Genomic DNA, 24,063 nt, shown 5'->3' on the forward strand with positions numbered 1-24,063 from the left:
GCCATAAATCACAGATCAAGCGTGAGATATTTTCTGGAAATAAAGCAGCTTATAGTACTCTCTAAGATATAATGAAAGGAGAAAGAGCTTTGATGGCTTCCATCAAGAACCTCCACAAGAAAGTGGATAGCATAGAGACAAGGGTAACAGTGGCTGAGAGCAAATTGGAGGCTCACTTGGCAAGAGTGTAGCAGAGTTTGTGTGAGGATAGTAAGACTGCTGGAGATGACTGATGTGTCTCGGCGTCAGGCTGCTGAGCCATTCATCGGGTTCTGTGCATGTGCTGTGACTAACATAATACAGATCGAAAATACACTTGAGAACATTTGACTGTTTGGATGCTGTGTTGCAGACTCTTATTTGCAGTCCTCAATGAAGACTGATGTGGCCATTACAAGTGGGTCTCGACCTATCTTATTAATGTGTGCTAAGAGGCTGCCCACATGGAAAAGGCTCAAAAGTTGGTGGGACAGTCTTGATGGTTTTGCAAGATGAACCCCATTAAGATGTGATCCTCCATTGGGTCAAGAGTAAGAACGAAATGCTACTGAATCAGAGACTGTTGTTTTTCCTGAGGTGACTCCAGCAGCATTCACTATGAGAATGAATCTGCAAACATTAGTAGAGATTTTGTAAAGCCTATGGCTCTGGCTATTGTATTATAGCAAGCAACACTGATCATGCCCCTTTGGGGGAAAGGGTGGACCTCAATGGTTTGAGATGCTGAATGCCTTGGCATCTATCAGGCCTATTGATATTTCAATGGCCTGACAGTGGTTTGTCAAAGTACTTTACTTTCTTTCTCATGCATACCTCTAGCTGCGTGGTGGCCAATAATCCAGATGTTAGCGCTTAGATGCAGGCTAGTGAAACTTGTTTCAACATCAAGTTTATTACCAAAGCAGTTGTACGCAGCTCTTTCTTACAGCTCCAATTCCTAACTACATTACTGACCTAAAACAAAACATTCTAAACACAAGGCATCTTGGTATTATGGCAAAGTCTTGATTCCAGTTAAAGAAATCGAAACCGTACATTGTTCGTGGATTTCTACATAAAAATAAAGGAGGAAAACAGGCAAAGTGTACTGATGATATAATTTTTGTTCAGCCAGCCAGTGTGGTTACCTTATAGTTCTCATGGATCTGCAAACAGGCGTATCACTACTTTCCACTGGACCTTTTGGAGGCAAACCAAAATCAGCAGAACCTCAATTATATGCACATACTTGGCCAGAGTTAAACCGTCAAGTATTTGAACATTGCTATTTGCTAACTCCAACCTCTGTGCAATGTATCTCAATCTGTTTCAGATCGCAAAAGAGATTTGTCAGTTACTCATTTTAATGGTGGCATGCTATATACCTTTTAGAGTTCGCCTCAGAGACCATTGTGCTTTGAACTTGTTTGACTTGTAGTAAGTTACTCCTAAATAAAGCATCTGTTTTCCTGAACCATGGTTGCCTAACACCCAGCTCACAAGGACTAATTTCTGGATCCCTAATGTGAAGATGAGAATTTAAATATTCTTTCTTTTTTCATTTTGCTAGTCTGTCACAATCACAAATGCCTCCACTAACTTCCTCGTGCACCTACTGAGGTAATCTTGACTTATTTAACCTTCCAGACATGATTTCTGATGGCAGCTTTCCAGTGGATGATTGTGGAGTTGTATGATAGTCACTCGACATTTGTCAGATTGCTTGATGCAGAGTTATTTGTAGTACTTTTGCCTTTTGAATAGCGCTCTTGATCGTACCCATTAGCCTGAGGCTATAGTGGCATGAATTTTATGTGATCTATGCCAAATAGAAAACTTAGCTTCAGAATTCAGTTTCAATAAATGGTGCACTTTTATCTGTTTTAAGCGTTACTGGTATTCCCCACTCTGGAAGCACCTTATTGTGAAATGTGGTAATAGCAGAGCTTCACTTTTACTCCAATATATGTTGTATACAGAAAACTGGGAGAAGGTGTGGATCACAGCTGTTGCAAAGAAATTGAGATTTTGAGTTTGGAATGTATGAAAAGTGTATCTGCCTTCTGACCAAAAACATCTTGATTTGCCCAACTGAATTAGTTTTCCATACATGTTGCCAGATTGATGGATTTCAGCTTCTATTGGCTTTAGCGCCAGCAATAACAAAAGGGGCAACAATGGGCAGCCCTCTCAGGTACCGCATTTAATCATCAGCAACTTCGACAAAAAGCCTCTGCAGCTCTCTGCAGCAGAAAGGGAGTTTTACAGCATTATACCTGGGTGATAAAGTCTTGTCCAATTCTGTCCCTTTCATAGTTCAAAATGGAAAGCTGCATTTTTCCCGGCCGAAGGGCTTTTTGGAATCCAACCAGAAAGCTAGGGCTTCCAGGCATCCTAAGTTGATCAGGAACAAACCCCACTTGCAAGTCGTGAACCAGTGATGGGATGACCATACAAATTGCGGCCACCAAGCTCTTCTTTATGATCTGAGAACAGTCCAATGGCTGCTTCTCTTCCTTAAGGATGAAGGTTACGGTATACCTGTTTGATAGTGCCCCCCCCTGACGTGGTGATTTCCACGTCCTTTAAAACAACCATTATTTTCTCTGATTCTCTCCTTCCATCAAACCTTTTGACAGAAAGCTCTATTACACTGAAGTTAAGCATCATCCTAGTCACTTTTGCTGTATTCTATTTTTGGTCTAGTCTAGAGTGCAAAGAAGTGATGGAACCCAGTATTCTGAGCACCAGGATAGCACTGTGTCCGCCTAGGGAGATATTGGACCAGTAGTCTGTGAGGTCTCAGGAAAAGTGTGTAGCAAGGGTCCAGCAGTAATTACAAGCTTCCAATTGGTGAGTCTCTGCCCCAGCAGGTGTGTCAGGTAGGGAGTGCACTAGCATCAAGGCTGGGACCATCCAAGCCAGCTGCAATTCCCAAAGCACCTTCAGCACAGTATGCAGTCACCGGGTCAAGGCAGTAGGTGCAGAAGCGCTATTTAGATTGAAGGCGGTCTTCATAGTTCTCTAGATGGCAGGATATTTCGGAACGCTGGATCAAATCGTCTTCCATTGGGAGGGCAACTGGAATTATGCAGCAAGTGAGGGCCATTTTATACAGCTGGGTTGACTAAGTTATACAGCAAGAAAAGACAAATTATGCAACATAATGCAACATATTTTGTGATAGTATTGCTTCAATACATTGGCATTTTTTTGCATGATATCACAGTCTGGGGAAGATATTTCACGTTATTAGTACACGTTTAGCACCCGCATACAGTAAGCAACTGAAATATGACCAGTAAACTTTTGTGGAAGGACTTTTACTGCACAGGTACAAGTGTTGCATTGATTTTAGTAGCATTTGATCCATTTGAGGTAGAAACAAATCTGCCACATCTGCAGAGTTGCAGTGGCCCTTGCCCATAGAGCATCACAAATGCAGCAGGGCACAGGAGGTGTATTGACATCCAGGGCTTGAGACCGTACCAGAGTGCATCTTCAGGTTTGCAGAGTCATCAGGTTGAGTAATGGAACCCCATGGCCCCAAGAGCAGAGCCCTCCACCTCCATGAGGTAGTATAGGAGGTTACAGTAGGATGGAGCTGACTCACTGCTAGCAAAACCTGGGGGCAGGATCTGCTTTCCGCTTCTTCCTCCCATTAAAGTGTGCCCTTAGCACAGTGCCTTATCTTCCGCCAGCAATCATCCTCACAAGGAATCATGTGGAGAATCCCCTCTGGCTCACGGGTGCAGCTCCTCACCAATGCTTTGGCGCAGTGTTTCTGGTGTCAGGCAGTACAGGACCCTGTGAATCACAAGCCTCATTGCAAGACTGATTCTGGGATCTGCCTGTAGGTGTTTTGTGTCTTGGTAGTCCCTCTCAGTCCACTAATGGCCCATGTAAGGCACCCGACCGAGTCTCAGTAGGAAACTGTGATATTTAGCTTGTCATGGCTCTGCTTCCTATTCTGTTTTTTAAAGATCTAATTCTTTTCACACTTAAGCATCCTTATTTTGAATGGTGTAACATCACTTGTGTAGCTCTGTCCACTTAGTGCCAGCATTCCCTCCTTCTTTCATGGCAGCCAAAAACAAGCATTGGTAAAGCCAGTAGGTCTCACCTTTTCAACCTATGAACTTTGCCAATGCTTTTGTTGAGGCACAGGCAAAATAAATGTGAAAAATAACACAGTGCTTTGTACGACCACATGCCTGCATACATGTGATGCTGCAGTGACAGCTTATCAAGATGACATATCATGACATGATGTGGCCACCAGTTTGTTTAATTTTTATCTTCCGCTCCAAGCTGGTGGTTGCCGCTTGGAGCAGTAAATACACAGATGAATTTAAACGTGTGCAAAAGCATGTTTAAAAAATGGAGTGGCCTAACTGCATATGGCAGCTGCTGGGCCTCAAAACAAATTGGAAAATGGAAAAGCAATTTTCCTTTAAAGACTGTAACAGTAATGTGTCTAGGAGCGTGATGGGGAGGAAAAAACATAAAAACAACAGGGTGAGGAAAGCAATGTAGGAGCAGGGGTTTGGAGAGGAGGGAGCAACGCAGTGTACACAGGGGCAGGTATTTGAGTGGGAAGCCGCACACGAGTGACGGAGTAAGAAAATGTATGCACACTAACAGAATCTTGATAGAAAAAGAAGAAAGTAGTTCCCTGAATGTGAGCAATAAAAAGATACAATTATGCAAGAGGTCTTTTGCAAAAGCTGTCTGAAGGCGAAGCCCGAAAATCATTACTATTATATTATCATTCCTTCATGGCATGCTAATCTACATGCTGGGCAGTGCATGCAAGTCTGTAGACCCTGCACACCTTTTGATGGCATTTCTGTCTCAACTCTTATGTTACTGTGAAAGCATGTTTAACCTGCTTACCTTGCATAACCTTTCCATAAGGGTTATGTCTGAATTCCTCTACTCCATCATCCAACTTAAATAGATATTTTGAGAATCTTCACAACGTTGGACATTTACGGTGAAAAAGCATACTCAATAAGGGTTTTCTGTTTCCAAGTAGGAAATTGGTTTTCTAATAAAAACCACAACTATGCTCCCTCTTGCAACAGTTTGGGGTTATTATGGAAATAATTGCATTTGTAGGGTGATGAGGTAAAGGTTACAAAACAGTTGTACCTAGTAAAGAGTCACACTAATGATCTGTGACTAACTGCGTAATGCTTTTGCCGTTATACCTGCGGGTTTTGCAGGAGCCAAAATGTTATGTCTGCGATGAACTTCCTCATGCATATTGTCTTCAAAATGTATACATGGGGCTATGGCCAGTATGTAGCATGAAAAACGAATAAAATATATTGTTTAAAAAAAAATAGTCATGCTAATATTATCAGCGTAGAGATTTGCTGAAATTGACCTAAATGTTACCTCATCACCCTCATAGTTTTCAGGTATGTAACATTAGAATGAACAAAACAACATTAATAACTATGCGTAGCTACCAGATAGTGTTACTTTGTGGATTTATTTTCAAGTTTCAGATTTCTGTTTAAACATTGTTCTTATTATTTTAATTTTTTTCCACTTAGATCCGGATATAATTTCTGAGATAAAACCAAATTCCGAAATTGATCCAACGCATTTCGAAAAAAGGTTCCTAAAGAGGATTCGAGATTTGGGAGAGGTATGTATCTGTTTAATAGAAATGTTCCCGTCTAAGGTTCTTCAGATAAGCTTTTCATTAGCTATTGCACCTGTCCATAGTAGGACCATAAATGCAAATAATTTGATAACAAAATTAACCTCTAGCATATACACAGAGACCGTGATACCCTTTGCAGACTATTTTATGTGCTCCAGCTATTTCCACTGGTTATTTGAGTTCATGGTTTTCGCCATCATTAAATATATGGTTTTCTATCTCTTACAGAATATGTTTTTTTTCATTGCATCCTCCTAAATCGTTCATAAATGTTTTTATGTGCAGGAATGTAAGGACCCTCCCTTTAATAGAAAAGAGAAATTGTTTTTTGGCTATTTTAAAAGATATGCATCAAACCTTGATGTCATACAGTGTTGTTATTTTGCATTTAGGGAGTGAAAGTACTTTTCCCCTTCAATAAGCGGTCTCTATGGGAGCAGTGGATTCAGTTTGGATACTGGTTGGTTCCAGTCACACTTAGCACTTTCTCTCCCTCTAGTTCATGTCAGAGAAAGGAAGAGATACAAAAGCTGAAGTAAAACTGTGTTCTCCTCTTGTGCCTCATGCAGTGTACCTATAGTAATCAATATTCTTTCTGTAAGTCAGTACTTCAGCTGTCTTGTCAATCTCAAACACCATGTAAACAAAAGACACCTGATCCTGCTAATGAACTTAGTGAGCATGGGGAGGGATGCTGGAATAGGAGATGTTCACTGACCCATATCCTGGCCACCTCTGCAGTATTGTTCCAAAAAGAAAAAAAGAGGTGGTTCCTGGTGTAGCCTAGACAGTGCTGTAAATGAAGCATAAACGCAGAGAACAATATTCAAATCAAATAGGCAATTTTTTTTATGTGGCTCTTTCATAGACTCCTGCACTAACAGATCATTTGTGTGGAAGATGTTTAGGAATGTGTTTGGTAGTAATTTTACGGAAGAAAGATAAAAGGCAAACAGTTTTATAAAAGAAAGGGCTACATCTGTTTAAACAGAATGTTCAATGGGCCAGGTACTTACCCATCACAGTAGTGGAATTGCCAGTAAGTAGATTAGGAAACGTAACAATGTGAATGATAATATTTATAAGAATTATCATCTCCCTCTTACTCATTTAATTTTCTCATAAACAGAGATCAGTCTTAGTTTCAAGTCGTTACCTTGCATAGGAGATTGAGTGTGCGGTTTGTTCAGTCTGCATGTGTGTTTTGAGATAACATCAGTTTAATGCAGCACTCCTATGAGTGGCGACCGAAAGGTCAGCTCAACCTGTTAGGAGTGATGACTGAATGGTCAGCCAACCCGATCACATGAGGGTGGATTTTGGGGATCTCAAGCCCTCCAGGTTCCACTCCCACTGCAGATTTCTGAAATAGTCCATTCACAGAAGGGGTGTTTGTTAATGAGGAATATGAATAGGAGATCAAGAGTAAAAAGGTTTGATGAAGATTTCATAATGGTACTGTCTATTATTTCAATCCTGAAAAGTGCTTCCTCTGTGGCAGCTTGAACTTGTACAAACAAAAGGTATGGGATTAAAAGACGTTGTAGTTATTTTCCTTCAGAGGTGATCAAGAAATGTCAGAGAGCCAAGTGACTTAGTCTGCTGGGAGTCATGGTCTCAGCAATAACGTCTCCACTTGATAGGTACAATGCAGCTGCATAGAGTACTAGGAGGACCTCTCCGAGCAAAAACTCAATCAAAGTGGAATGCTGTTAGTCTGGTACTGTGCAGTATAGTGTTAATGGGGAAGAGTTTGTTAAGTAGTGTGTTGAGAAGTGTGCCATTCCCACTGTAGGATTGTAATGATTTATCCATTAGTTATTGGAAGTGGTTATCCTTCCTGGAGTTCTGTGAAGAACATTAGAATCAGAACTTCACATAGTTGGGTACCACTTCTTAGCCACCACATATACATGTTGTATCCCTTCATGACCTTTCTATCTGGGTTCTGACCATCTGGTTGCAATTCCAACGTTAAAGAAGAGCCTTGTTGCGGATCATTTTCTATCTGGGAAGGCTTGCTTTGACTTGCTTTCTGCTGAGATCGATAAGGATAAAGCAAACCTTATTTTCACAATTTGCTTTTCCAAAAATATTTTTGGGGGGAATTGCAACATACAGGTAGCACTAGGCTTCATACATCCTAGCATGCAAAAGAACTTTTTCAAATTTCCACTATTAGTTTCTCCTTGGGCTCCCTCAAAACTCAACTCTCACCCCTAACTCCTCCCCCTTGACGAGAGCCCCCGATTGTCAAACAAATGTGTTAACCAGAAGAGAGCATTGTCCTATTCACCAAGCTTCCTCCTACCTACTTCATTGTGATCATGTTACAAATGGCCAACTACAGTAAGAGTCCTAATGCTGTCCATCTAAGTGGGCACCACCGTGTCCGGAAGCTCTTGGAGATACAGTCCAACACCTACTTCCATAGTCCATCGAAGTGGAAGTGTATCTCTTCAAGATTACAGTAGTCCTTCCATGGCCAAAATGGTCCTGAGTCTGTGGAAGCAATGAACTATGGTGAATATATAACTTTTTCCCCAAGAGAATGCTAATGACAACTTAGCTGGTGCTAAGTACTGCAATATCAAGTGCCAGTTCAACCCCAAAAGAACCCTATACCCCAAAGATCATAGTCCCAGTACAGATAACCAGAATTACAGATCGTTTGGTACTCCTTTATATTTTGCAGCGTTTTGGAAACTGCTTTTAAAAATGTGTGTAGGTTGGGCTAGCTCCACCAGATATGTACGGTATTACCTAGACTCAAACCCAGATCCCCAGGTTCGAGGTCGAGCGCCCTAGCCGTTAGGCCAACTCCTCTCTTTCTGATATGTATTTTCTAGGCTATCTCTCCTTGGGGTCTACCGGTCTCTACAGGTGATTTATTTCATTATCTATCCCACCTATTCATTTGCACTCATGGCCCCGCATCCAGGGCGTCCACCGGCAATTCTGAAATAGCTTCTCATATGAGGTCTTATCTCTTTTACCTGCATTCTCCTATTGGAGAATGTATTACCCAGTAGGGGAACTGCACATTATGGAATCCCTCCTTCTCCCCAAGTGAGAACTATTTTTTTTTTTTACATTACAAGACTTTATTGGGTCACCCAAGAAGAGATCCAAAATAGGTTTGCACCCGCCTCCTTGCTGCACCCCCTTCCACTTATCAAAAGGGCTGGGATGTTGCTCTGGTGTGAAGCTACTATTGAAACCGATAACTATATATGGGGAAGGCAGGGAGGTGAGACCCAGTTAATCCACAGCCATGTCTGACACCCCAGTTGTGGTGACTGGTGTATTCCTGTATACATTTGAAGCCATTTCATTTTTTGGGACCAAACAAGGTCACATAGTGGTCTATCTACTTTTGCTTGATCCGTAAATGCCCAGAATGTGCCTGTCTCTACTTTTAAGCTTACACCATCATACGTAGGTGTATAATCATATAGTACTTACGGAATTCAGGCAGGTCTAGACCTGTTTCTATTTTTTTTTTTTACTTTGTTGTAGAAGACCCATCAGGACCCTGAGTTTAGCGCCGCCCCAGACAATTCTAGGCACCATATATTGTAACCATTTAAAGAAATCACTCACTATGAAGACTGGGAGGACTTCAAATAAATAGAGGACCCTGTGCAAGACATTTATGTTAGCCGTGTGAATTCACCCTATCCAAGAGATGCATAGAGAACCACACCTATCTAAATTTTTATCACTTCTAGACGAGAGAGATTTCTTAACGGCATATAAATCTGCTAAGCGGATGGTCATTTTAATACCAAGGAATTTAATGTATGAAATGGCCCATTGGAAAGGAAACCTAGCTGCCAGACCTCAAGCAATATGTATGGGAAGCATGTGGTTCATACTTTGGATTTTTCCATCTTGCTCTTGTAACCAGAAACCATTTAATTTGTCGGCAGTAGCCTAATGAGTTTGGGTAGTGAGTCAGGGTCCACAAGGCGTAAAACAAAAAAGCATAATTTGCGTAGAACACCATTTTATATTCCTCAAGACCAAAGACTATATGGACCTGGCCTGCCACATAGAGGACACAAAGTAATGGAGATAATGTCATGGACGTTGTGTCCTCCAAAATCGTATCCACTGTTGGTTTGTGGTCGCATATCGCAGATGCCAAGGTACAAGCCTGTCAACCTTGGAGACTGTGGCAGATTGCAGTGTCGATTGAGGAGGCGATGGGGGGTGGAGTCACAGGGTAACATATGTCTGCACTTCCAGGGAAAGATGAAAAGAGACGAAATATTCCAGAAGAGTCTAAACATTCCAGAAAAGCCAGAATATTCTGGTAAGAGCAAGAAAGTTCTGAACACTACCAGTTCAGTAAGCGCTATGAGAATTGATGCAACAGTCAGTGTTACACCTTGCCTTGCAAAATCGTTTTATGGATTCTCTACAATGGTCCCATAGATAGTACCATTTGTGTTCCCTGCACTTTTCTTTCCTTTTGCTCCCCTTCGATTCCCTCTGGTGGTTAGGGAAGCTCACATTAACCCTTTCATCCATAATTGCTGAGCTTTGCTTGCAACCTTTCCAGAATTCCTGCTCCAACTTCGACATTCCAAGTCATTCTGGCATCTCTACTATTAGAGGCAGACCTTCCTAATTGGTTCACAGACTGTATCCTTGCCATCTGGGGGCTACTCATGACCTCTTCCCTTGTAAGCCATTCTGCTCACAAGACATTGTATTCGGTTGTTCACCAGTATATTTAAAGTCATAGTACCTTGTTTTACAGGAGTATGGGAGTTACCAGTCAGTCCATTGCAGAATGAGAGTCCTTGGTGCATCTGAGTTGACAGAAGGAGTGCCGCAGGTGTCGGCCTCAAGCCCCACTGTTTCATGCGTACCGCACCTCTTTAGCACAGTTGGCCGAGGCTCGGGGGCTAAGGTTATTTCACACACTTATGACACACAGCTGTTGTTTACATGTGGGAAGGGAGAGGAGTGTGCGAGAGAGTCCATTAAAACCTGCCTTTCTTCTGTCCTCCATTGGATGCCTTTACATTAACAGAAACTCCTTCTGCGACACATTAGAATCCAATGTGCCCTTAATGAAAGAGAACCTGGATGAATTTGAGGAAGACATTTTAAACTGGCAAAGGGCGGCCAGCAATATTTACGCCCCTTCCAAAAAAATCTGTTCCACCTGCCGGCACAAGGTGTCAAAATGGCTCTCAGAAGAGCTAAAGATAGCTAAATTAAAAATGCGGCAGGCAGAACGGAAATGGCGAAGATCATATTTGCCAGAAACTAAGGAACTCTTTATACATAGTATGAAAGAATATGAAAAAGCTATCCTACAAGCTAAAATAACATTCTTCCTAAAGTGTTAAACTCCAACAATAAAACAAAAGACATTTTCATATTAGTGGGAGGACTATCAGCCCCAGATCGAGTAACACTACTGGTTATCCCAACACAGATATTACGTGATGACCTAAACTCCTTCTATGTAGATAAAATAAAGAAAATACAAGCTACCATTCACCCTAGTAAGTCAGACACGAATCTCCCATCAGAAAATAGGAATCTCACTTCCATTTCACCTTTTCCCATCATCAGCAAAGAGCACCCAACAGAATTTACAAAAAAAGTGAAATATGGCTCCCACAAAGATGAATGCCCCCCTCAAATACAAAAAATTATTTTGTCTTCCTTCTCAGAAGTCATCCTTTCACTTTTGAATTCATCTCTCACTCAAGGCTATGTTCCCCAATCGTTCAAAGAAGCTGTAGTAATCCTGCTACAAAAAATACCTGGAGAGGACCCACAATCGCTAAAGAATTACAGACCTATCTCCCTCCTCCCAACCCAGCTAAGCTAAAATCTTAGAAGCACATGTAGCAAATGTAGAAGAGACAAATTATCTTGACCCCCCTCCAGGCAGGTTTTTGCCCCTCTCACTCAACTAAATCAGTCATCCTCTCAGTGGTGGACATCACTGAGAACGCGGACCCCTGGGGGGAGCACTTAAGAACTTGGGTGTTAAATTTGACTGCGTATCATCTTTTCAGCCACTGATAATTTGGGTGTTTGAAACTTGCTATAGGCTTCTGCGGACTGTAAGAACATTTCTACACTTTTTCACGCCCTACAAGAAAGGTGGTCATCCAGGCACTCGTCACCAGGGCTGGACTGGCTGTACCTGGCCTGGGACGGTTCACCGGGAGGCTGGAAGGATGGAGGCTGGTTTTGCAGCAGTCTGGGCGGTTTTGAAGTGGTGCTGCAATATCGGCCCACCAGTAACAAAAGCAGCAGTGCTTCACACTTGCACCTCCCACTCCGCTGGGGACTGGTCCAAACAAAATTTCCAGGGATGGTTTGAGTTCCCAGTCCGGTCCTGCTCATCACATCTAGACTGGACTATGGAAATGTCCTATATTTAGGAATCCCAGACTGTCTGCTTAACAAGTTTCAAGTGGTACAAAATATGGCAGTCTGCATTCTACTTAATCTGCACCAAGTACCTGTGTCCCCACATTTGCGGGCCCTTCATTGGTTTCTAATAAAGAAGAGAATTTTCTTCAAAACATTAGTTCTAGTCCATAGAGCACTGCAACATTCAGGTGCAGGTAATTTTATGGCTGGAATTAGTTTCTGTGCCCACTCTAGAAACGTGCGGTCTACCCATCGCCTTCTGGCGAGGATCCCTAAGATCCATAGCACAAAAATGGACCGAATTACTTTCTCTTATTTTGGATCTCTGGTTTGGAATAAACACCCACTGGAGCTACACTCTATGGTACGGCCACACCACCCTGAAAGTATGTGATCTCGTCTGATCTTAGAAGTTAAGCAGGGTCGGGCCTGGTTAGTATCTGGGTGGAGACCGCCTGGGAATACCAGGTGCTGTAGCCTAAAATGTACTTGGTTCGTACACTTCCGTTTCGTAAAGTGGATTCTCTTTTTGTGACTTTTGGCATGGCGGGCCAGGGTCTGAAGCCTCCTAGTGAAAACTCTCAGTAGGTGTCTGAAGTGGGCTATCTTGGCGACATAATGAATCCTGTAGTGTGCCGGTGCCTGGGTCTGTTCAGGGGAGGTCGACCCGGGGGATAGCTGCTTCCTGGGCTTATTTTCAGGGGGCTTCTATGGCAGAGATCTGCAAGGCTGCCACTAGGAGTGCTCCCCACACCTTTATGTCCCATTATCACCTGGTGGTGGATGGGGCTGGGTCTGCCAGTTCTGGGGATGTGGTGTTGCGTTCTGTGCAAGGGATGTAACTCTGCTACTTGTTGTTCTAAAAAGTCTGTTTGCAGCTCTGTGGTTGTAGCCGATTCTTGCTTGGGTATCCGCTCGTGTGTGTAACGGGTGTCAAATGCAAAAACTAAGGTCATGGATGTAATGCTTGAATTAATATCAGCCACTGCCAATCGCTCGGGCGCATCCAATCAATCATTTTTCACCCACCATGCCACATCAGTTTCCATTTAATTGACAGGATCTGGGCACAGGTATCACCACGTTACTAGGGACTTGCATGTGATTCCCTGTTGGCTGGACTTTTGTCACAAAGCCTGGTGGTCGCAGAGGATGCAGTTCCTTCAGATCTTAGGATAAGAGGGTTGAAGGGGCTTTAAAGAGGTCCTTTTCTGCTACCAACCTGGCTGTTCGATCAGCTGCTTACACCAGTTATCTGGTACAGTCTCTGCTAAAGGACTGTCAATGTATTTTAGAGCAGCTACTTCAGGAGGAGGATCCCTCTGAGTCCTTGACAATGATGGAACAACAGTTGGTCTTCTTGTCTGACTTGTCGTTTGATTCCCTTAGTCCTTCAGCTTGGGCGTCAGGGGCATCGATGGCTGCTAGGAGGCAGTTGTGGCTTAAGTCTTGGAAGGCTGAGGCGGTGCAGAAGAATGCGCTCATGAAAATTCCTTTCACGTGCTCCAAACCGTTTGGGGAACCATTGAAAGCGTCGATAAAACACCAGAAGACAAAAAGATGTTGGCTTCGGTCCGCTCTATGCAGAAGGGAAAGTTTGCTGTCTATAAAAGGGCATTTTGGTGTTTCAGTCTAAAATGGCCACCCAACCCTTTCGTGGTAGGGGATGTGGCCTGATTGTCCCTTCTTTCCGAAATCCCGGTGTCCGCATGGGCACTCGGGAGCTTCCAATCAGTCTAAATTATAACTATGCGATGTTTGGGGAGGAGGGCCCAGTTGGGGGTCGCCTAAGGAAACTTTTGCTGGTTTGGGAGGAGTTTGGCAGGGATCAATGGGTCCTTAGGATTATCAGGCGGGGGTATTGAAAAGAATTTGTGGAGCCCCCATGGGAAGTGTTCCATGCTACCCCTGTTCCCAGGTCTCAGGTCAAGTGTCGGTCGCTATTGGATGGGGTTAAGAACCTGTTATCAAAAGGAGCCGTTGTGAGGGTCCCTGCGGACAACAAGGAACAGGGGTTTACTTTATTCTGTTTCTCATCCGGAAGTCCAATGGGGATTACCGGATTAAAAAGCTGTGAATTTGTGCATTCCTCTCCGGTCCTTCAAGATGGTCACTCTCCAGTTGATTCTGCCCTTCCTGTCTGTGGGGGATTTTCTCACTTCTCTGCTTCGGAGGGACGACTATTTTCATGTGCCAATTCACAGGGACTCACAGCGGTTTCTAAAGTTGTGTGTGGGCGGTGACCATTTCCAGTTTCAGGTATCACCGTTTGGTCTCTCTGCTTCGCCTTGAGTGTTTACTAAGGTGTTAGCTCACTTGGTGGGGTTGTTACATGCTCTGAGGATCCAGGTGTTTCCATACTTGGATGACTGGTTGATTTCTTCATCTTCTTTCCCTGAGGCTTAGTCGCATACCCAGGATGTCTACAGTCTCCTACGGAAGTACGGGTGGATTCGGAACTTGGAGAAGTCCTATTTGATCCCCACTCAGGAACTGCTGTTCATTGGAGGGGTCTTCGACACACAGGTGGGAAAGGTGTTCCTTTCTGAGCCGCGCAGGTTGACTCTTGTGAAAGTAATGAGGAGGGTGTTGGGCTCTCCCGTTTCCATGGCTCAACAGTGTTTAAGAGTGCAAGGATTGATGGCAGCAACTGTAATGATTGTGATCTGGGCCCCTTTACACTTGTACCTCTGGTGAATCACGTTCAACGCAATTGGTGTCCGGGGTCTCAGGATTACGACCAGTTGATTCCGGGAGTATTGGAAATTTCCCTGGAGTTGCCCTAGTGGTTGGAGGTGGGGAATCTCATGAAAGGCTCTCCATTTGTTCCCCAAGAGAGGTTGGTGCTGACGCTGGATGCCAGCGAGCTAGGTTGGGGGCTGTGATGGCTCAAGATTACATTTCAGGGGATCTGGTCGGTCAGGCAAGCTGGGATGTCTTCGAACTGGAGGGAGTTTAAAGCCGTACAGTTGGCCCTGGTGCATTTTCTTCCTTGGGTCCCACAGTGGGATGTTCTGCTGCGGACTGACATTGCGGTAGTGGTATGCTATGTCAATCACCAGGGGAGTGCAAAGGTGGCTTCCCTGAACTTGTTAGCTCAGCAGATTTGCCTTTAGGCAGAGATGAACTTGTTGTCACTCAGGGCGTTACATCTGCCTGGGGTGTTGAACTCGGAGGCGGATCATTTGAGCAGGCTGTTTTCCCTCCCTGTCAGAAATGTGTTTGGATTGGAGGGTGTTTCGGATGCTCATGCGAAAATTTGGGGTATCCATGGTGGACCGGTTTGCGACCCCAGAGAACGCCTTGAGGGAGAGGTTTTGCTCTCTGAGCCAGTCGGTTTGGAGGGTGGATGCTCTGTCATTTTGGTGGGAAGAGGGCTTGATGTATTGCTTTCCTCCGATTGCTTTAATTCAGAGGGTTCTTCTGAAGGTCAAGTTGGACGGGCCGTCAGTGATTCTGGTGGCGCCGGGGTTTACTCTGTTGTTGCAGTTGGCGATGGGGCCTTGCTGGCCCATCCCGGGGGACCCCTGCCTTCTGTTGTTTCTGACTGTCTCAGGATTGTCTGGTCCGGTTGCACCTGGTGGGCTGGCTGTTCAGAGGATGAACCTAGTGGCTCTGGGGTGTTCTCCTGAGCTGGCTCTCTTTATTCAACAGTCCCATCAGCCTTCTACCCTTAAATCTTATGCCCCGAATTGGGTGTCCTTTCAGGGTTCGGGTACGGATAGCAGCTGGTCTGCCTTGACGGTAGATCCTGTACATGTCTTGTACTTTCTGAAGGATGATTTCGAGTTGGGTTTTACTGTTTCCTCTGTGAGTGCTCAGTGGGCGGCAGTGAGGGCCTTTCGGGGTCCTGCCTGTGAGTCGGTGGTGCCTTTGGTGTCCTGACTTTTGAGAAGTTTTTTCTCCATAAACCTGTGGTTAAATCCTTGTCCCCACGTTGAGATCTCCTGTTGGTGCTCAGGGCTTTGCAGTCTGCTCCCTTTGAGCCTCTGGATGAGGTTTCTCTGAGGTTTTTGACAATCAAGGTGGTATTCTTGGTGGCTACTACTTCGGCCAGAAGGGTTGGAGAGTTGTGCTTGTTGCTGTGTTTGGGGCCCTTTTTGAAGTGCTTTCCAGATCGGGTGGTTCTCCAGCCTGACCCTTATTTTGTCTCTAAGGTTACTTCCTCTTTTCACTGCTTGGAGGAGCTGGTGCTGCTGGTTTTGTGTCCTGATCCACAATCTGATGAGGAAGTGCGCCTGCACTGTTTGGGTGTTAAGCGTGCTATTGGGGTGTACTTGGTTCGTACCCTTCCCTTTCGTACAGTGGATTATCTTTTTGTGACTTTTGGCCTGGCGGGCCAGAGTCTGAAGCCTTCTGGTGCTACTCTCAGTAGGTGGGTGAAGTGAGCTATCTTAGCGGCTTATGAATCCTGTGGTGTGCAGGTGCGTGGGTCTTTTCAGAGTAGGTCGACTCGGGGTTGGCAGCTTCATGGTCTTGTTTTCAGAGGGCGTCTATAGCGGAGATCTGCAAGGCTGCCACTTGGAGTGCTCCCCACACCTTTATGTCCCATTATCGCCTGGTGGTGGGTGGGGCTTGGCCTGCCGGTTATGGGAACGCAGTGTTGCGTTCTGTTCAAGGGGTGTGACTTTGCTGTTTGTTGTTCTAAATATGTTTGTGTAAGAAAGTGGCTCTATATATATATATATACTGGACCAAAGTATGGTACAGTGTGTATAGAGTCCCCAGTTCCCAGAGATTTGACAGAGGATAAAGTTAGATATAACCTTACTCTCTAAAGTGGTAGCTTGGTCGAGCAGTAAGGCAGTATCAGAGGACAGTGTAAAGCTTTTGTTGTACACACACCCAGTCAGCAAATGGTCTCACACACTCAAGAACTGAACTCTAGGCCAATTGGTTTGTATCAAAACATAAAGTTGTTTGTTTTATTTTAGAACCAACAAGGTATCAAAATATACTTTCTCAGAATGAGGTACTTTGATTAAATACTTTTCAAATAGGCATTAGACTTTTTTAATGCAATAGTCACAGTTTGTTGCTATAGGCAACACAATTTCAAACACAATACAACATCGAGCTCAATGGGAATTTTCAGTTAAAGGCAATTAATTACTTTGTGGATTACTTTTCTAACCACAAGACTGGATCCTAGATTCAGTCCTGGGACATGTCCTGTAAACAGTTAAGTAAAAGCGTTTTGGTTACAGTAGTGATTTTTAAGGAATATTATTGTATTTTAAAAGTTAACACTTAGAAACTTTTTCAGATGAAATCACCAATGTTATACTATGGAAGGAAATTCAATTTGCAGGTAAAGTATGTTCACTTTAATTTTGTAATCCAGTACTGGACTCCTAGGTTCAGCACTGGGATTTCTATCTAAGACAGGTAACTAATTACATTTTAGTAGTTGGTACGATTTTTAAAGAATATTTGTAGTTTGCAAAAATCGACAGAAAAAAATTTCACAGAAAAACAGTCAATGGTTTCCTATGGAAGAAAATTCAGGTTACTGATAAGTACGGTAAAAATTACTTTGCAGGGTCTGTTCTGGGCTAAAAGATGCAGCACTGAGGTTTCTCCTAATAATAGGTGAGTAAATCCGAATTCGTTGTTCGGCTGATTTTAGGTGAATATTTTAAAGCTCCGAAACTCCAAACTTAGAAGAATTTATAAGTGAAACCAGTCAATGTTAGCCTATTGAAGAAAAGTGAGTTATCGGCTTTTAGGTAAGTACTTGACTGGCAGAGTTAAGGTTCTGGGCATAGACTCGGGGGGGGGGGGGGTCTCCCAGGGTCAGGTAGGTACAGTTGGTACACCCTCAGCGGCACAGGGGCAGCCGGGTGCAGAGGTAGTTAGGCCCAATGTTATCCAATAAGAGGCAGGGGGCCTTCGGTTGGTGGCTGCTGGCTAGCAGGCAACGCGGCTGTGGGAGCTGGGCTCCTGGTCACTTGCTCAGGGCAAGTGGAGAAGTAGAATAGGGCAAAGGTTGGACGGCCAGGGGCACTCGGGCGGCTGGATGCAGGGTGCTTTTGAGCTGTCGGGCGCTCAATGTGACCCCTGGGACCACGCACACAATTCAGCGAAGACATCACAGACTTCATCAGCCCGCACGCCCTCCCCTCCACTGACTACATCCTCCTCGGGGACCTCAACTTCCACCTGGAGAACAACAAGGACCGCAACACCACCGCCCTGCTGGAAAACCTCGCCAACCTCGGACTCAAGCAACTGGTCAACACCCCCACCCACTACGCCGGCCACACGCTTGATCCCGTCTTCTCTTCCAGCAAGTACATCACCTTCAGCCACGCCACCGGACTCCACTGGACCGACCACAGCTGCGTCCACTTCAGCTTCAAAAGATCCACGACCCACCACCACCCGCAACAGGTACCTCACAGGAATTGGAGCAAGATCACCGCAGACCAGTTCACCACCTCCCTCAGCCAGAGCCCACCCGCCAACACAACGGACCCCAACGAAGCAGCCCGCAACTTCACACAGTGGCTGACCGCCTGCGCCGACGACCTCGCGCCACTAAAGAACCCTCCCAGCAGACCCAGAAGCAAGAAGGCATCCTGGTTCACCGACGACCTCAAGGACTCCAAGAAGACCTGCCGCACCCTCGAGAAAGCCTGGCTCCTCGACCGGACCACCGACAACATGACCGCCCTCAAACACGCTACCCGCAAGCACCACCAGCTCATCCGCACCACCAAGAAGAAATCCCTGAAGGAACGACTGGACAACAACGCCCACGACAGCAAAGAGCTCTTCACTATCGTCAAGGAGTTCTCCAACCCCAGCACCGGCACCAACGACATCACTCCGTCACAAGACCTCTGTGACTCCCTCGCCTTGTTCTTCCACCGCAAGATCGCCGACATCCACAACAGCTTCGGCGCCCCACCCACGCACCCAACCGTCGAACCAACGCCCCCCACTGCCACCCTTCGCACCTGGACCACGGTGACCACCGAAGACACAGCCCGCACGATGAACACCATCCACTCCGGATCACAGACCGACCCCTGCCCACACCACGTCTTCAACAAGGCCGACTTCACCATCGCACCCCAACTCCGGAACATCATCAACGCCTCCTTCAACACCGCCACCTTCCCGGAGAGATGTAAGCACGCCGAGATCAGCGCCCTCCTGAAGAAACCTACAGCGGACCCCACCGATCTCAAAAACTTCCGCCCCATCTCGCTCCTCCCTTTTCCTGCTAAAGTCATCGAGAAGATCGTCAACAGACAGCTGACCGCCTTCCTCGAGACGAACGGATCCCTCGACCCCTCGCAGTCCGGCTTCAGAGCCAACCACAGCACCGAGACCGCCCTCATCGCAGCCACCGACGACATCCGGACTCTGCTCGACAAGGGGGAAACAGTGGCCCTCATCCTCCTGGACCTCTCCGCTGCGTTCGACACGGTCTGCCACCGCACCCTAGTCCAGCGCCTCAGCAACATCGGTATCCAAGAGAAGGCACTGGAGTGGATCATCTCGTTCCTCGCCGGAAGAACACAAAGAGTCCGCCTCCCCCCGTTTCGCTCCGAGGCCACCGAAGTCATCTGCGGCGTCCCGCAAGGATCTTCACTCAGCCCCACCCTCTTCAACATCTGCATGAAACCTCTCGCAGCCATCGCACGCCAGCACAACCTCAACATCATCTCTTACGCCGACGACACCCAGCTGATCCTCTCCCTCACCAGAGACCCCAACACCGCCAGAACCTGCCTACACGAAGGGATGAAAGACGTCGCCGAGTGGATGAAGGACAGCCGCCTGAAACTGAACTCGGACAAGACGGAAGTCCTCATCCTGGGATCTTCGCCCTCCGCCTGGGACGACTCCTGGTGGCCCCCAGCCCTGGGCACCGCACCCAAGCCAACCGACCACGCACGCAACCTGGGCTTCATCTTGGACCCCTCCCTCTCGATGACCAGACAAGTCAACGCCGTCTCCTCATCGTGCTTCAACACCCTGCGTGTGCTTCGCAAAATCTTCCGCTGGATCCCGACCGAGACCAGGAAGACTGTCACCCAGGCACTCGTCACCAGCCGACTGGACTACGGAAACGCCTTCTACGCCGGAACCACAGCCAAGCTACAGAAAAGACTCCAGCGCATCCAGAACGCCTCCGCACGACTCATCTTGGATGTCCCCCGACGCAGCCACATCTCCAGCCACCTGAGGAACCTGCACTGCTCCCCGTCGACAAGAGGATCACGTTTCGGCTCCTCACCCACGCACACAAGTCTCTCCACGACCTGGGCCCCGAGCACCTCAACGACCGCCTGACCTTCTACACGGCCACCCGCCAGCTACGGTCCACCAGCCTCGCCCTCGCAGCCGTACCACGCATCCGAAGAGCCACCGCCGGAGGAAGATCCTTCTCTTACCTGGCTGCCAAGACTTGGAACTCCCTCCCCATCCACCTTCGGCTGACCCAGGACCATCTCGCCTTCAGGAAACAACTCAAGACCTGGCTGTTCGAGCAGTAGCATACCCCTCCCCCCAAGCGTCTTGAGACCCTCCCGGGTTAGTAGTGTGCTATACAAATGGCATGATTGATTGATTGATTGATTGAATGTTAATCAATGGAGATCTTGGTAAGTGGAAAAAAGCTGCAGGCTCGGGGACAGAGATTCTTCAGGAGCAACCAGCACTTCGAGAGGTAAGTTTGGGTCTTGGAGGATAGGTAGGCACCCGGGAGTTGGGCACAGGGGGCCGTGGGGCGCCGGGTGCAGGGGTGTGTTTTGACGTTGGGAAATCTTACCCTCAGCTGGTCGCGGTTGGAGGGGTCCCTGGTTGTGAGGCTGCAGGCGTCACCTGGTTAGTCGAGGAGGGTCTTTGGGCACTGGACTTCGGTTCCCAGCCGCCGGAGGGGCGTCAACACGGTCTTGGGTCACTCAGTCACAGGCGAGGCTCGGCGGGTGCAGAGTGTGATGGAGTCGCGGTTCCTGGCTGGCACGAGGGTTATTGCTGTTGGAGCAGAACCACTGCTCATGGGAGTCCCAGTCTTTCAGAGGGTCAAGGCAGGCAGGTCCTCTGGGGTTTTCAAGGTTGCTGCTCGCAGGAGTCGCCGGGATTCAGCAGGAGCAGGTTTAAGGATCGACAGGCCTGTAGGGCTGGGGCCAACTCAGTTGGTGCCGTCCTTTTGTTAGCAGCTGCACGGCGGGTCTTCTTCTTCTTGATCTTCTTTCTTGTTTTCGTTTCAGGATCCGAGGTAGGAAGGTTCAGGGTGCCCCTAAATACTACATTTAGGGGCGTTACAGGTAGGGTTAGGGCAAGGACCAATAGGTCCCTGTCCTGGGGTGGATACACCCTCTAACCTGCTCCTCTCCTGTGGGATGGGGGCAGGAGCCTAGCTGTGAGTGGGTAGGGCTCCCCATCCTCAAGATGGCGGTCGCCTGGAGTCGTGCTTCACCTCGCCTCTCCCACCTAAGGGGTGGAGTTGGCACAGGCTGGCACACCCCCTTTCCTGACGTAGGGTTTCCCGCCAGTCTTCCCGCCAGAGTGGGGGTCAGAACTGATGGGGGCCAGTTGCTGAAAACAGCAAGTGGCCTGGAGAAGCTCACAAAGGCGGCCTGCCTTTGAAGCTTCCCTCTGCCCATCCTGGGGGAGGAGACCTAGCACCTCGCCCAGGATGTGCATTGTTGCAGACCGAGGAGAGCGGGGGTTCTCCACCCAGGGGTCCAGCAAGATGTCTGCTGTGTGGCAGCCTAGGCAGCCTCTCAGACAAGACGTGGATTGTAGGTTAGGTTTCAGGGGGCATCTCTAAGATGCCCTCCGTAGTGCTTTTTACATTAAATCCCCCACTGGCATCAGTGTGAGTTGAATGTGCTAAGAAGTTTGGTATCAAACTTGTCAGTCTTCAGTGTAGCCATTATGGTGCTGTGAAGTTCGTAATGACAACCTCCCAGCACCATAAACTCTTAATGGCATCACTGCACTTACAGTGCCAAGGAATGGCCTTGGGTACTGTAGGGGCACAGGGCTCATGCACCTGTGCCCACACCACTGGCATAGGGCACCCAGCTAGAGGGGTGACTGATATATGCCAGGGCAGTGGGTTTGTGGGCATGGCACACAGGGATGTGTGCCATGTCGACTCTTTTGTTCAGTTCTGCACCAGGACACTGCAAAGGCAGTGTGTGTGTGTCAGGGTACAGGGCCCCTAAAGGTGGCACAATAAGTGCTGCAGCCCTTATGGGTCTTCTCTGGTCACAATGCCCTGGGTACCCATGGAACCATTTACCAGGGACTGACATGTGGCCAGAGATGCCAATTGGGTATTACTTCAAAACAGTTTAGGGAAGGAACACAGGCCCTGGGCACCGGATTGGCAGGAGCCCAAGGCACACTCAGTCAAAGCACATCAGCAATTCAGCAAAAAGTGGGGGCATACCATGCAAGAAAGATGGCACTTTCTCACAGTTTGCAGTTCTGTTGTTGAAGCCAAATCTTGCTTGGGTATCTGCTCATGTGTGTAAGGACTGTGACGAGGAAGTAATGACTGGTTACTTACCGGTAATATTCCTTACTCCGAGTCGTAGACCTCCCCCTCACAGTCCTGGTTCCCATGCCTCCCTCCTTGTTTCGTCGTCTTGTGCTTGGTGGTACAGGATGTTGGACGGTAAGGTCGGGGGTTATGTGCCTCAGATGTGAGCATGACCTGTAGTGTATAGATGAGAGCAAGGGAGTTTCGGCTTTGGATATCTGTGGGGACTTGCAAGTAAATTAAATATGTCAATAGGGCATAACACAATTTTACTATATTTTAAGGAGAGAACACTTACGCACTGGTTAGCAGTGGTAAAGTCTGCAGAGTCCTACAACCAGCAAAAATAAAGTCAGCACAACAGGAGGGTTGAAGGCAAAAGGTTGGCGGAAAACAACCCCAAGGATGCCAGGTCTAACAGACATCAAGAGATATTAGAATTGCAGGGATATTTTATATGTTCTTTTCAACCAGGTGGAGTATTTTTCTAATGTTGTTGTGTGTCTTTCTGAAAGCAGTAAAGCCTTTCTGGTCCACATGAATTTGTCAAGTCTATTTGCGAGAATATTGGAATAAAGCTTAGCGTATATAGGCCTGTATGGAAGGCAAAGCTGGGGTTGCGAAACTATTTTGGGAAGGACTGAGATAATGGTTTCCCTTCCTGTTCAGCGTGGGCATTGTGTATTTTATACAAATTCCTATAATTCCGTCCGGACTAGGAGCTTTATTCCCCTTTCGGGACTTAATCATCTGTCTGACCATGTCATTTTAGGCGCAATATGCCCATCTGTCAATTTAGTAAGGAATTTCTCCAAGACATAGTGTTTCTAGTGTATCTAGTGTCGGCATAATCTGAAGTAATCTCCATTTTGTCTTCACCCAAATAGGTAACCTGCACCAGTCCTGATTTTATATTTTATTCTCTCTCCCCTTGCAATTGATGTGCAAAGTGCATTGCCACCTTGTCCCTTGCTGCATGTCGGTGTGTTTTTCAGACACAGCAATGACAGTTTTGCTTTATTTGTATGGATGGTTTGAAGTTGGCTTAAAATATTTGTCTTTTTGTGCAGATTTAGTATTGACGGTCTCTCAATATGCGAAATGTACAAAAAGTATGAATTTCTATTTCCTAATTGCGATTATTATTGAATCACAATTTGGAAATAGCCATTCCTAATGTAAGAAAACCTACCACTTTTAAATAGCGAATCTGAGTGGGTCGCAAATCGACCTACCTCATGATATATTAATAAAGTAATTCGCAGTTTGGGACACATTAGGAATGATAGCCATCTCAGGGTTGTAGGCCTGCTGGGGATTTTGAAAACAGGATGTTTTTCAAAAAAAGAAAATGAAACTTCTTGTACATCTAGCCCTACATTCTTTATCTTGGTCTTTCTACTTGTTCTCTAGTTTGTAAATTTCTAGTGACCTCAGTGTGCAAAGATGTCTCATGGGGATAATACATTTTCTTCTTGTCAAGGCC

At 46.3% G+C, this 24,063-nt stretch overlaps 1 protein-coding gene and 1 pseudogene across 4 annotated transcripts in view; both read left to right on the plus strand.

The window, feature by feature from the left end:
* JAK1 (Janus kinase 1) overlaps window positions 1-24,063 on the plus strand; it is a 490,769-nt gene that overhangs the window by 401,638 nt on the left and 65,068 nt on the right. For all 4 annotated transcript variants that reach the window (XM_078669080.1, XM_078669071.1, XM_078669099.1 and 1 more), the window contains one exon: window positions 5,544-5,638. In XM_078669080.1, coding sequence (XP_078525206.1) covers window positions 5,544-5,638 — 95 coding nt within the window. The remainder of the gene's footprint in view (window positions 1-5,543; window positions 5,639-24,063) is intronic.
* On the plus strand, window positions 12,430-12,547 carry LOC144808032 (5S ribosomal RNA; annotated as a pseudogene).

Source organism: Lissotriton helveticus, chromosome 1_2, assembly GCF_964261635.1.
Source record: "Lissotriton helveticus chromosome 1_2, aLisHel1.1, whole genome shotgun sequence".
NCBI classification, from domain to species: Eukaryota; Metazoa; Chordata; class Amphibia; order Caudata; family Salamandridae; genus Lissotriton; species Lissotriton helveticus.